The sequence below is a fragment of the Acartia tonsa genome, chromosome 8 (assembly GCF_053477335.1).
Source record: "Acartia tonsa isolate MP-2025a chromosome 8, ASM5347733v1, whole genome shotgun sequence".
Lineage (NCBI taxonomy): Eukaryota > Metazoa > Arthropoda > Copepoda > Calanoida > Acartiidae > Acartia > Acartia tonsa.
The window spans coordinates 41,512,733-41,526,098 of record NC_137267.1 but is presented as its reverse complement, the minus strand read 5'-3'; the positions used below and the strand labels follow the sequence as shown (position 1 = coordinate 41,526,098).

General features: G+C 34.2%; 2 protein-coding genes across 2 annotated transcripts; both read left to right on the top strand.

Annotated features, from left to right (window-relative positions):
• The first annotated feature begins 4,297 nt into the window (after nucleotides 1-4,297).
• LOC145326973 (eukaryotic translation initiation factor 4E type 3-like) lies at nucleotides 4,298-6,771 on the top strand. Its single transcript, XM_080170439.1, has 3 exons — nucleotides 4,298-5,085; nucleotides 6,099-6,148; nucleotides 6,534-6,771. Exons 1-3 carry the CDS (start codon nucleotides 5,029-5,031, stop codon nucleotides 6,616-6,618), a joined length of 192 nt encoding a protein of 63 aa, XP_080026565.1. The 5' UTR covers nucleotides 4,298-5,028; the 3' UTR covers nucleotides 6,619-6,771.
• A 273-nt stretch (nucleotides 6,772-7,044) lies between these two features.
• LOC145326620 (eukaryotic translation initiation factor 4E type 3-like) lies at nucleotides 7,045-11,361 on the top strand. The gene is made up of 5 exons (XM_080169990.1): nucleotides 7,045-7,131; nucleotides 8,095-8,217; nucleotides 8,751-8,886; nucleotides 9,069-9,154; nucleotides 11,065-11,361. The coding sequence occupies exons 1-4, from the start codon at nucleotides 7,045-7,047 to the stop codon at nucleotides 9,083-9,085; spliced, it is 363 nt and encodes a 120-aa protein (XP_080026116.1). The 3' UTR covers nucleotides 9,086-9,154; nucleotides 11,065-11,361.
• Nucleotides 11,362-13,366: the final 2,005 nt, after the last annotated feature.

The window sequence follows — 13,366 nt, the reverse complement described above, 5'->3', positions numbered from 1 at the left end:
TAAAACTACCCCTGTTAAATGCTATGGAGTAGCTCTGCTCTGGTGTGAGAGTGTGTGTGTGTGTGTGTGTGCGTGGAATCTTCTGTCCTTGTAACGCGCGTTCGCGCCGTCAAATCCGCGCACACGGGGAAAACGCGCTCTCACCCCTCAGCTCGCTCTCTCATTGGTCCGCTTCGTCCGTTGGATTTATGATATTTTCCGCACTCTGTTGCGCTACCCGTGAATGGCGCTCTGTGTATCCGATCGCTAGCTCCACACTACAGACGGACTTAGTCTAGTGTGGGTAGGAAGGGGGAAGCGCGTGAGGGGACGGGGGTAACTCCGTCCGTTCCCCCTGTGAGGGAGGGGGGTAACTGTGTGCTGGTGTAATAGGGCCTTTTCTTCTTAATCTTAGGCTTATCTGTTATATCACCCTGATTGTATTTGCCTTCAATGGAGAGGGGCCCCTCCCCTTCCCTTGGAATAAGGGGTGTATTGTTGTTGTGCTGTGGGCTTGAGATTGTTTTGATTATATTACATCTAGCTTCTATTTTTTGTCCTTATCACAATTGCATAACAGATTTGTTGACCAACTCTGTTCTATTTTTAGCTGTTATCACAATACACAGTAATCCAAGCCTGTTCTATTCTTAGATTTATCACAACACAACAATTTGTTTGCCAAGCTTTGCTCATAAATCTATTGTTTGGCCATCACACTAGGGTGGTAATCCCTGCAAATGTGATATAATATCTGTTTTCTAGATGGGTGGCTGCGTTGTAGCTTCTCAGGATACTCGGGGTTGACGTAGTTTTTCTCTGTTCTGGTGCACTACACCCGTATGTTAGCTCGCAGCTTGCAGCTATGTGGCATGTTTCAGCCTATCGGCGGCAGGGAATGTCCCGTCCTGCTAGCGCCGCTGATCCAAATCCGGCTGATGGCGGCAGGGAATGTCCCGTCCTGCTAGCGCCGCTGGTTCGGATCCTGCTATTTCTTGCAGTAAAGTTGGCCTATTTTCAGCCGTCTACACGTATTTGGCTTGTTTCAGCCGGTCCGCAGGCCTGTTTCAGCCCTTTTGGCGCTCAATTCTCCGTTAGATATCAGCGCTGCTCGCGGTTATTCGTCAGATTTCGCTGTTTCGCTTCCACAACTGCCGGATGCAGAGTTAAACTTTGCTGTCCAGGGTGGGTAATTCAGGTTGCTTGCGTCAGTTTTGCCAGATTCACTGCTGGGAGTACCTTAGCCTCAGATGCGCGTCTGCTCTACACTTGTGGTTCGCCGTAATCTCACACAGCTGTCACCAAAGTTGTGGTATCCGCCGAGGATAAATGGCAGACACCGGAGTTCAATTAGATTACGGCAGTGTGACAGACGTGGACACCTTACTATAGAGAAGCTACGCTTCTCTAGCTTTCACTAGATAATGATCAACATCTATTTTCAGTTGTCACTTTATTGAAGGGTTAAGAGATACTGAAGCTATATACAACAAACAATAATTACATGGATAGGAATAAATAATCATAACATGAAAGCATAAATAATACATATACAATGGTCAGTTTGGGCAATAATGATTCCCCCATCCCTGGAAAGGGTGGGGGAGAATTAAGAATACAGTTAACCATAATAAACATGACAGATTCAAATCATTAATTCTAAGCGTAGGGAGGGGGTCACTAGACCCCTTCCCCAGGACTCGGGGGAGGGCCATTGACCCTCCACCGAACCCCAGATCAGGGGTGCCATAGACATGGCTCACGGTTGCCGAATACCACACAAACGCGTCCTCAGTCGATCGGCGTCAGCTGAGTGTGACTCAAAGAGGCTTCAGTGAGTTTGCTGTTGGATGCGGCTTACGGTGGATGTCTCTTCCTACCTCTTAGTTCCTCAGTTTGTTGTTACTGCGAATGCAGCTTTGTCAAAACTTCGCAGTTATGTGCAGTCGAACCTTCTAAAATCAGCTGGTGTGGGCTGCGGCTGATTCTATCCTCTTTAATATGTAATAAAATAATCCTAAAAATGGGACTTAAAACGAAGGGTGAGATATTTTTTATTTCAACTAAAAGAATGAGATTATATTCCTTCCTTTATTTAATTTCTATAATTACATAGAAGGATAATAATTGCATTTACTTACACATTATTCTATAAAAAGGGTAAGTTTTTACCATTACACAAATGAAATGTTGAAATTTTGATGATATCTTTCACTATTATTTTATGTTTTAAAAAGGGGAAAGGATTTTTATAGAACAATTTCTGTCAGGGGGTGGCGTAACCCTCCATTTAAATAGTCAAAAACGATCCGACGGTACCACGTAGACGCTTCATTGTATAAAAGAGCCATAAGTTAGTGAGATCTTTCTCAACAGACAGAATACAGGACAGACAGATGGACAGATAGACTGTTGGGCATACAGGCATACATCCTGTTATTTTTTATAATTATGGGTGAAGGGAAAGTCCTGTGATGGTATTAGGCTATTCTATTTTTAGATTTAAGTAATGGGATATTAAGCCCCTAGATCTAGGGGCGATTCTACTAATATCTAGATAAAGTGATAGTTTACATTTTTTTAAAATCTATAGAAATAAATAAATAGATAAATTAGACATTAAGAGTTATAAGTTTTCCGGAATTTTAATGTTAGGGGGAGATTTGAAATCTGCATCAAATTTTAAGGATTTTTTATAAAATTCGTTTTTTGTATAATTCTTTATCTAAAAGCGGAAATGCATTTTAAGTTAATTAATTTTGACCAATAGGATAGGTGGATTTTAAACTACCTGCGCTCTAATTGGTTGATTGATGTATGCCATCCAATCAGAGCGCAGATTTTTTAAATCCACCAATCACAGATGCCAAAATTAATTAACTTAAATTGCATTTCCGCTTTTAGATAAAGAATTATAGAAAAAACGAATTTTATAAAAAATCCTCAAAATTTGATGCAGATTTCAGATCTCCCCCTAACTTTAAAATTCCGGAAAACTTATATATCTTATTAGACATATCCATAGACACAGTGTTTCGCCCATTTAGCGCTTATCAGTATGGCACAATTCATCACAGTTAATTTTGCACATGGCGGGGCTTGAACTGGGAACCCTTAGATTACTAGCCAACACCCTACCCAATGCGCTATTACCCCATGACGAGTAGGGAATGAAATTTCGACACGAGATCTATATTTTATGCATAAGATATATAAAACTGTGACTGAAGCCAATTGTATATCAAGCGATTTCTAAAAAACAATTTTATTGTGTTATCACAACAGGATTTTTCAAGAATATAAATGTAATATAGTGTGATACTTAATCATTATAAGCATATAAATAGCCTATTGTCTGTAGCCAACTTCTCAAATTTAGCACTGGATTTTTCACAGGTTTTAGATTTATTCATATTATTATTCTTATTTTTTGTTTAAAAAGGGCGTGTTTTTATATTATTATTAGGTAGATAGCCTTGAGGACGGGATACTCCATGAGATCTTATTTTTTGTGTATCTCTAAACCAAACTTTGATTAATGTTGTGCAATTGTTATAAGTCTTTTATGCCTTTGTCTGGAAGTCCTAATTGTGCATGATAGTGAGCTACGCCTGTTTTAGGCCAAGATACAGTTAAGCCACAGTCAGGGGTTATAACACTATTAGATACATATCATTAGTTTCAAATACATTTGTCAAAAAGTTTGAATTTAACTGAGAATACCGATTTTTCATATAAATTTTTACATTGTCTTTAGAAAGAACTAATTATTAATTCTAATTTCCACTTTGTATAACTTTTTCCCATTGTGTTTCAATTCCTTAGAGTACTTTTGTATTCCTCTCTGGTATACAGACACTCAATGAAAAAGAATCATCCGATATTTTTGAAAATTTGAACATAGGATGATTTTTACACTGTTTGGAATTATATTTTTAGTAGATTATATCTGTTATTGGGATCTGGTGCAGTTCACAGAAAAATGTTCCTGGGATCGATTTCTTAAAAACTGACGAGAAGGAAACTGTCCCAATTTTGTATAATTTTTGCGGCACAAGTTCTAATTACGTCATATAAATAGTAAGAGTTGATAGTAATGAAATTAACAACTTATTTTAAAATTACCAATTTTAATGCTTTAAAAAAATATTAAAAATCATAAAAACAATCAATAATTTAAAAAACACGTATTTGTTTCCTTCGTTTGTAACAAAATTATTTTTTTTGCTACTTTTTAAATAAATTAAATCTTCAATTTTCATTGCTGATCAAAGATCAACAGCTGATCTTTATTTTTATTTTTGTTTTTATAGTTAAAGGGGCGTGTTATAATTTTCATAACAATTTTAAAATTTGTTGTAAATATTAAAATTATTTTAGAAATGCATTATTTAGATATTTTAATACTAAAGTAACAGGATGTTTGTCTGTCTGTCTGTGTGTACCAAAGGATCTCGCTAACCGCTAAACCGATCGGGTTCTCCTTAACAGGGTAGATTCTCATATGTCCTTGGAAGGTTTTTAACTATTTTGGGGGAGGGTACTACCAACCTCCCAAAAGAAATGACAAAAAAATTTAAAATTTTCTTAAAATCTGGGAGACTTCAGCGTCAAATAAGGTGGTGTCGTACATAAAAAATTACCTTTAACAAACAAAAACATTTAAAGTGCCACTAGAGGCCTCTAGGGGCGTAGCCGCTAGTCCTATAATATAAAGTACTAAGCTTTTTTTGTTTGTAGCAAAGGATCTCGCTTAACACTGAACCGATATGGTTCTCCTTTAGAGGGAAGCTTCTTATAGGCCCTGAGATGGTTTTTGACTATTTTATTTTTATAAATAAGCCTGGGTATGGTTTTAAGCTATTTTTCTCCCCTTCCATATCACTTCGAATATAGAGCCCCTAGGCCCTAGATGCTCTTATATAGATTTATACTCCCGGTATACAGCGAAATAGATACACCTGGTAGGTAGATACTTTGCTACACATGGATAGATGTCATCCTTGTTTCAATACAAATGCATTATTGTTATAGAATGGAACTCCAGAAATGGCCTTTTCTCCCAGTAATTTCTCTCCAGCTACAATCAATAAATTTTCATCACAGGTAAATATTATCAAATTGTTGAATAATTCTGAAAAGGATAGGTAGTACATTGGATTTTAATTCAATATTATAGTTACTTCACCATTAATGATAATGCATACCTACCTGTGATCTAATAATAAATTTAGTCTTATTTTAATTGTAAGAAATCGTTCAATTCTGGTCATTGTCAGGATTTAAAAAAAACACTTAATAATAATGAAAGAATATGATTAGGTACTAAGAATTAACCCTTAACAGTCGGGCCCCTTGCCGCACCCTAATCAGTCGGGGGGGGGGGGGGGCGTTCAACGCCCCCCCTCATTATCTCAGTTCCTATTAGAGCTAGAGGGCTAAAATTTTTTGTGCAAGTCCCCTGTGTTATGGTGAATTTCCGACCTTAAGTAAGTCAAGGTCAATTTCCGCTTCCTTCACCCTTTTATTTAACAACCTTTGTTTTTAGGTCCTTTTTTACTTAAAAATTTCAAACGGCTGTAATTTTTTTATTTTTAAAGCTAGAAGAAATTTTTTTTTTGCAGAAAATGTTTATTTTATTTAAATTTTATATTTGAAATATCAAAACATAAGTTTCAGCGGCCGCAGCTGTACTTGGCAGCTGCCAGCCGCCGCAGTCGGCGGTCGGCGGGAAAACGGCGGCGGAGCTTTATGAAATTTTAATACATTATGTAGACGTGTAAGATAAGCTTAAGTTTAAAATTTGAAGTCTCTAAGTCAAAAATTGCGGCCACAGGAGCATTTTAAAGATTTCTGGAGACCTGGAGGATCAGGACCTGCAGGATCATACCTGGAACCTGAAATTGACTTGAACACCTGTATTTAATATGAGGATGTACTACTAGAGGATATTAAGGGTTAAGGGTTAATATTAATACATACAGAAAAATATATTATTATCACATTGAATTTGATTAAAATTAAAGTCATTGAAACATAGGTATGAATTGTATGTACGAATTTAAACACATATTTTCTATTATTATTGATCATGATTTTTAATTCATGTATTTTTTCAGGACAGTTTAGGAGTGCCTTTACAAACGTCGTGGACATTTTGGGTTGATAAGTAAGCATCTTATTTGATAATTCATTAAACATCATAAAAAATAAATGCTTTTCTAAATTTCAGATACGTCTGTAAGGGATAGCTGACCTCCTATCGTAACAATGTTCTATTGCTGTCAACCCTGGCTATTAAAAAAACCCAATTAATATCCGCTGGATTAGATCCGGTTCTCAGCCATACTGAAAAATCATGCATGGCATCGTATACAGACAATTTTCCACGAATATTTGAATAAAGATCATAAAAATAATACCAGTTTTTTTTTTACAGGGGCCTTCGGCCTCTTTGAGGTAACAAAACTGGTTTTACACTTATAATTTTAATATCGGAAAAAAGCTGTCTATACTACGATGCGATAAATAGCTAACTATTATATAATATTTAGAGCAAACAAGGGGTCTACGGCTGCCGAGTTTACTGTTAGTCTCAAGAAAATTTATACATTCTCTACTGTACAGGGTTTTTGGTAAGTATTTGTTAAGCATTGCAACATAATAATTTTTTGGGCAAAATAAAAATATTCGAAGACAAATAAGTTAGGTTATTTGATTTTGAAGTCAAAAGAAAAACCGAGAGTTTTATTCATTCTCATATTTTTTTTATTTTTTTGGTTGAATGTTGATTTTTAATATTTTTTTTTCAATCAGTATACTAAGCATCTATAGTATAATAATTGTCCTTTACAAGGATATTTTACATGGGCTTTATAATAGTTTAATGAAAAAAAGATTGGTCTGTACAAACTAATTTTTAAAACTAAATCGACCAGACGAAGGGGGATTATTATACATACTAGCATTTTAGTTTATTCTAAATTAGACTTCTCTTTACTTTAGGTCTGCGTTAATCATATCCCCGCATGTCATGATCTTCCAATCAGAAGTTATTATCACCTGATGAGGGAGGAGAGACAGCCCCTGTGGGAGGACCCCGTCATCTCCAAGGGTGGCACCTGGAGGCTCAAGTGCTACAAGAAGGACACTGTAAGTTAGATGTTTGTCATTATGAATAGGGTGATGTTGGCGAATTTTTGACAAGCTGAGTAATTTTGGCCGGGGACAAATAACGATGTAGGCCTCCTGTAAATTGTTGGAGAACATAATAGACAAGGACAAATTTTAATATTTTAGATCAACGTTATACATTAGGGTGGGTTCATATCGGAATTAGACAAAGCGGGGATATGCAACAGATAAAATTAACCTTAAAAACATTTCTGACCGAAAAAAATTTTTTAAAAATTGAGTTTTAGAACACGACCACTTAAAAATATAATTCATTACTTAATAATATGCAAAGACGACATTCAAAAAAATTTGAATCAGAACTATGGCTTCATGGTGCTCCCTGGAAAGGCCTTGAGGAGCTGAATCAGGAACTTTTGTCCGTTTCAAAATATCTCGTTCCTAGCCTTAGAAATCACTAAAAAACCAAAATTTTTTAAGGTTTATTGAGAATTGTCCAATTTGTAGAGGTTTTTTAGATTTTCTCAGGCTAGGAACGAGATTTTTTAAAACGGACAAAAGTTCCTGACTCAGCTCCTCAAGGCATTTCCAGGGAGCACCATGAAGCCATAGTTCTGATTCAATAAATTTTTGACTCCCATTTACAAATAGCTATACAATTGAATGTCTGGTCGTCAGCGGTTTTAAGACTTAGGATAAATTTTAAATCATCCAGAGATGTATTATATCTATATAAATTGAGTGCAGATCCCCGCTTTGGCCTCAGAAAAAAAATGTCCAAAATCGACCCACCCTATTATACATACCTACCTTTTGGATCTTTTTCTTTTTTTTTGCATTAATCTGCCAAAATTAAGCGCTTTTCACGTGATTTTCATCAAGTTGTTGTTAAAACAAATAGTCATTCTATGTGTTATCAACGAATCCAAATAAAAGAAATAGATACGTTTTACAGAAAAAATCACCCTGTTGCATTTTTAGGTTCATGTCTGGAAGGAGCTTCTATTGGCCGCCATTGGAGAACAATTTGACTCCTCCCTGGCCCCTGGAGACAATATTGCGGGGCTCTCTGTTTCCCCTCGCCCCAGGGATGATCTTATACAGGTCTGATAAACTATTAGGGTTCTTTATACCCCTGAAAAAATTTGAATTGCTAACAATTGTATAGTATAAAAACATAAAATAAAACACTTTGGGTCAAGGGGGGGGGGGGGGAAGTTTTGACACATTTGCGTAAAAATATTTGGCGAAGAATATTGGTCTAGTTATTTGAGACATCTTTCCACGGATAATAAAATGAAAATTTGTAAGATTATTTCCAATTATGATTTTATTTTATTATTCATAGAATATTGATTAATATAGCCGAAAAATAAATTGCGAGCATATTGGTCTAGTATTTGAGACATCTTTCCGCGGATACTAAAATGAAAATTTATAAGATTAATTCCAATTATGATTTTATTTCATTATTTATAGAAAATTGTCTACATAAATTTTAGTATTGCTTAGAACCGGTTCTAATCCACCGGATAAATTTCAAAGCTATACTTAAGTAAATGTCAAATTGACATTAATGCCAAAAAATGACAATTAAACTTGTATGTATTCTTAAAAATCTTTTTATTCAATTTTAGGATGGGTTAAGTGCGGCCATTATGGAATCCCTAAACAACGCTGCCACAGCCTTATCAAAAACCACCGAAGCTGGCAATTTTGTTGGCCTACCACAACCCACCATGTTGACATCACAACCACAACAAATGGACACAGGTATGGAAGAAGCTTGTATAGTACCTAGTGCACAAACTTCATTAATATTCCGTTGTTCCTCCGTAACATCATATGCATTCTATTTCAAGTATATTTCTTAGATTAAGACACCGTTCATTTGTTAATGTTATTTAATTGTTATTTATTCCGTGTCCCATGAAAAAATTGTGTTTAACTTACAGGTTCCACGATGCCCTGATCGATGTGTTGCGCCAGAGGTACAGAGACCATTGGTTCCCTAAGAAGCCAGTTAGGGATCCAGTTTCAGGTTAGGTCAGTTATAAACCTTCCCGAGGAGGGGGGGGGGGGTGTCTAAACATTTGAATTTAATTTAGCTAACAGCATATTTTTTACTAGTTAATTTGTTAAACTTTATTTGTATGGCATATATTTGAAAGAATTTCAATTTTGTACCACGTAGTTTTGAAAATATTAAAACTTAAAAATCTTCTTTTCATAATATGCAATTTAAAAAGACGATTTTTAAGTCTCGATATCTTAAAAACTACGTGGTAGAAAATTGAAATTCTTTCAAATATATGCCATATAAATGTAGTTTAACTAATTAACCAGGAAAAAATATGCGGTTCACTAAATTACTTTCGTGAAACTACCCCTTTACAAATTAAACCTCTATTTACTCCAAGACAAGGATCTAATAATATTTTTAAGCAAATTTTACATAAAAAACGTAAAAAAAATCTGAAGTAAGGGGGGGGGGGGTTTAATGGAACCATCTCGTTTAAATAATTCTTGATAGGGTAGTACAAAATAGCAGCGTGTGCAAGCTGTAAATCAATAAATAAAAGGCGTATATCAATTAATCCTTTATTGTCTTATTCCTTAGGATCCCTGATTATGATAATAGGATATAAGTGGATATTATGACAGGAGAAAATTAGTTTGCTAACATGAACATCTTTTATTAGTAAGTTCGTTCATCCAGTGGGATGGGATGGGATTTTATTTTAGCCAGCTACAATTTTCACTTTATTAGTTCATTTATCCAGTTTGAGGGGAGGAATGGGGAGAATTGTTATTTAATCCAGCTTCAAGTTTCACTGTATTACTTCGTTTATCAAGTTGGAGGGGAGGGGATGAGGAGAATAGTTATTTAGCCAGCTACAAGTTTTACTTTATTAGTTAATTTTTCCAGTTGGAGGGGAGGGGATGGGGAGAATTGTTATTTCAGCCAGCTACAAGTTTCACTTTATATAAAAGTAACAGGGTAAATGACTGTCTGTGTATATCTATATAAAAGTTTGGGTACCAGTAAAAATCAGTAAGAAATAGGGGACAATGGGCTGTTTATTACACTAGTCCCCGAAGTTTTCTTATTCGTTGACTTAAAAACTTTGAGGATGTTAGTCAATTTGATTCATTGATTCATTAAGTTGAGTGATCAAACATTTTAACAAGTAATTTTAATCTAAAGAAGGGGAAATTTTGAGTATCATTATAATATTATTGGGGTTGTACATCAATTTTTCGTCCATTGTCTCATCCCTCTAGATACCTGTTAATTCACTCTCCAAAAATTTCCGTCGAAAGTTTAAAAGAAATTATAACTGTAAGTGGATGGGGGTAAATATTCTTTCTCTCTCCCCCCTTTGTTATACCATGAAATAAGAAAACGTAATTATAAAATATTGGGGACTAGTGTAATAAACAGCCTAATGACCTAATATTTTTTTTTTTTTTTTTTGGGGGGGGGGCGGGTCCTAGGGGCGCTTTCTCTTTCCTTTCTACTTTCTTTTCCCTCCCCTAAAAAAAGAACCTTAGGTCCTTAGATGCTATCCTGTAAAAGAGAACCATATCAGTTCAGGGGTTAGCGAGATCCTTTGGTATAATCAGACAGACATCTTGTTACTTTATTATAAGGATATGATTTAAGGTTGAGGAAGGAGATGGTATATCCGCTGGATTAGAACCAGTTTTCAGTCATACTATCTGCATAATATCCGAGGAAAGCTGTCTATAATACGTTGATATAAATAATATATAAAACTTAGGGATCTAAAAGGGATAAGACAATGACGGATAAATTGATGTACATCCCAAATGTTAAGACAAAAAATTAACACTTTTATAGAATACAATTATTGGTTGAAACGTTTAAAAACTCTACTTAATGAACCAACCAATCAAAATTCATTAATAGTTAATATATTTTTTCAGAAAAGCCAACCAGAGGCCGTGGGAGTGTCCTACAACTGCGCATGTTGTAGCGGTCATGGTGGTAACGGCGGAGGCGGTAGTGTAACATTCAACGCCGCATTTAGAAGCCGTTTTTGTGACATGCAGTACGCTGGAAAAAATGCAGAAGTGTTTAGTAACCGGACAACAGTTAAAAACACCGCCGTCGATAAGGGGGAGGGGGGTTAATGCAACCATCTCGTAATCAGTGAGCAAATGGTACTTAGAATTCGAATTTCGATCTCAACTTTTGTATGAGTAAATCCTTGATAGGTCTATTTTCCCAAAATCGAACAAAAAGTTGGAAAAGTAATGGCTAACAGCTTGCGGATAGCCGTTTTGCCATTTTTTGGATATCTATATTGCAAATTAGTCATGAAACCTATCTCCACATAATACTCTTTTCCACTCCAAAACGCTATTAAACGGTTCTAGACGGTAGCTGTTGGTACTAGAAGTTTTAAAAATGGTTATTGCTATCATTTAACATGAATTAAACCAAAAATATGTTTAAAAAGTTGATTCCTACATAATTGATGATGGATTTACCCTGAAAATACGCAAAAAAACGACTGAACGGCTGAGCCGCCAGCCGTTACTTTTCCAACTTTTTGTTCGATTTAGGAAAAAATATACCTACCAAGGATTACTCATGCAAAAGTTCAGATCGAAATTCGAATTCTAAGTGCCATTTGCTCACTGATTACGAGATGGTTGCATTAACCCCCCCCCCTTAGTGAAATTTTAATGAACCTGGTCCAATCCGTTAAAGTCACACCACAAAACTCATGTATAGAATATCAACTATATAAATGATTAATTATCACAAAAACAAAAAAGAGTAACCTTACTTGATATAATTAATTTTAGAACTTTTAGATTATATACCAGTTTGTTTGAAATAATTGCTAGTCTAAAAATATAAATTATGCATATCTTTTTGGTTTTTTTTTGTACAATTTCAATTGTTTGTTTAAAAAAGACGAATGGAAATATCATTTTACCCTTATTTTCATATGAAAAGAGTTAATTTTTGATGTTTTACATAATGAAATAGTTGTTTATATAAATGTTAAAAAAACAGTCAAACCTTTTTTACTATTTGTCTCAGGGTATGTAAACATTGCATTTACTTTTTTACATAAAAACTAATTAGAAAACATGGACAAATCAAACTTTTCATTTTAAAAAACTAAAGAAAAGTTCCCAAAGATAAAAACAAACATAATCAAAAGCTTTACTTTTTTATCCCTTTTTTTATTTAATTTTCAAAATCTAGTTAATGTTGTTTATAATTGTTTTTTTTTTTATTGTGATAAAGTATAAAATGTTGTATTTTTTGTATATTAATAGTCATATATTGCATCGTATTATAGTCAGCTTTCTGTAGATAATGAAAATTAAAAGCTTAAAATCAGTTTTGTTATACCTGCCGTTTAGAGCTTCGATTTTATGGATGTTGTCATCCTTGTTTTCACCATGATTTGTGAAATTATATAGCCTTTTTTAAAGTTTGTAGTTGTTATGTATATACAATTATTTATGTTTAATAAAAATTAAAACTGTTATTTTTTTTCTGTTTTAAGACTTTTGAAAAACTATTTGGTAGACCCGGTCGACCAATACACATTGCCCATAACTAAGAATATTTAGACAGTTTAGGCTTTTAGGTAACATTAGTTTTCTTTAGTGTTACTTTTTTCACCTTATATATGAAAAAAGCAGTTTCTCACATTTTATGATAAAAAAAGGTATAGGAACAAAAAATATGTTTTTTCTTGATGTAAACACAATAATTGGCATAAAATCTATCATCCCAAATGTAAAAATCAGATATAGAATCCTTTTTAGAGCAAAAATAGTGCAAAAAGTAACCAAGACATTTTTGCAAAGTATGAAAATCTGAAGAAAATAGTTTTTTTTTTATTTTGATATACATATCAGATAAATGTATATAAAATTAGTGATTAAAAACTATAAAACAAGTTATAACTTTTTCAATCCTATCATTGATTAAAATGCACTTTTAGGTTTACTTATTACCAAAATAGCACATAAAAATCCCTTTTTATTAAGTTATTAAACAAAATAAATTCAAATCAACAATTAGGCGTTTTTTATAATGCAGTAGACCATTTTGTAGTTGGTGTTTTGGCATTTATTTTGTTTAATTACATCATAAAAAGAGTTTTTATGCACTACTTCGGTAATTCTTAAACCTAAAAGTGCAATTTAATCAATGACAGTGTTGAAAAAACTTATAACATGTTTTATAGTTTTTAAT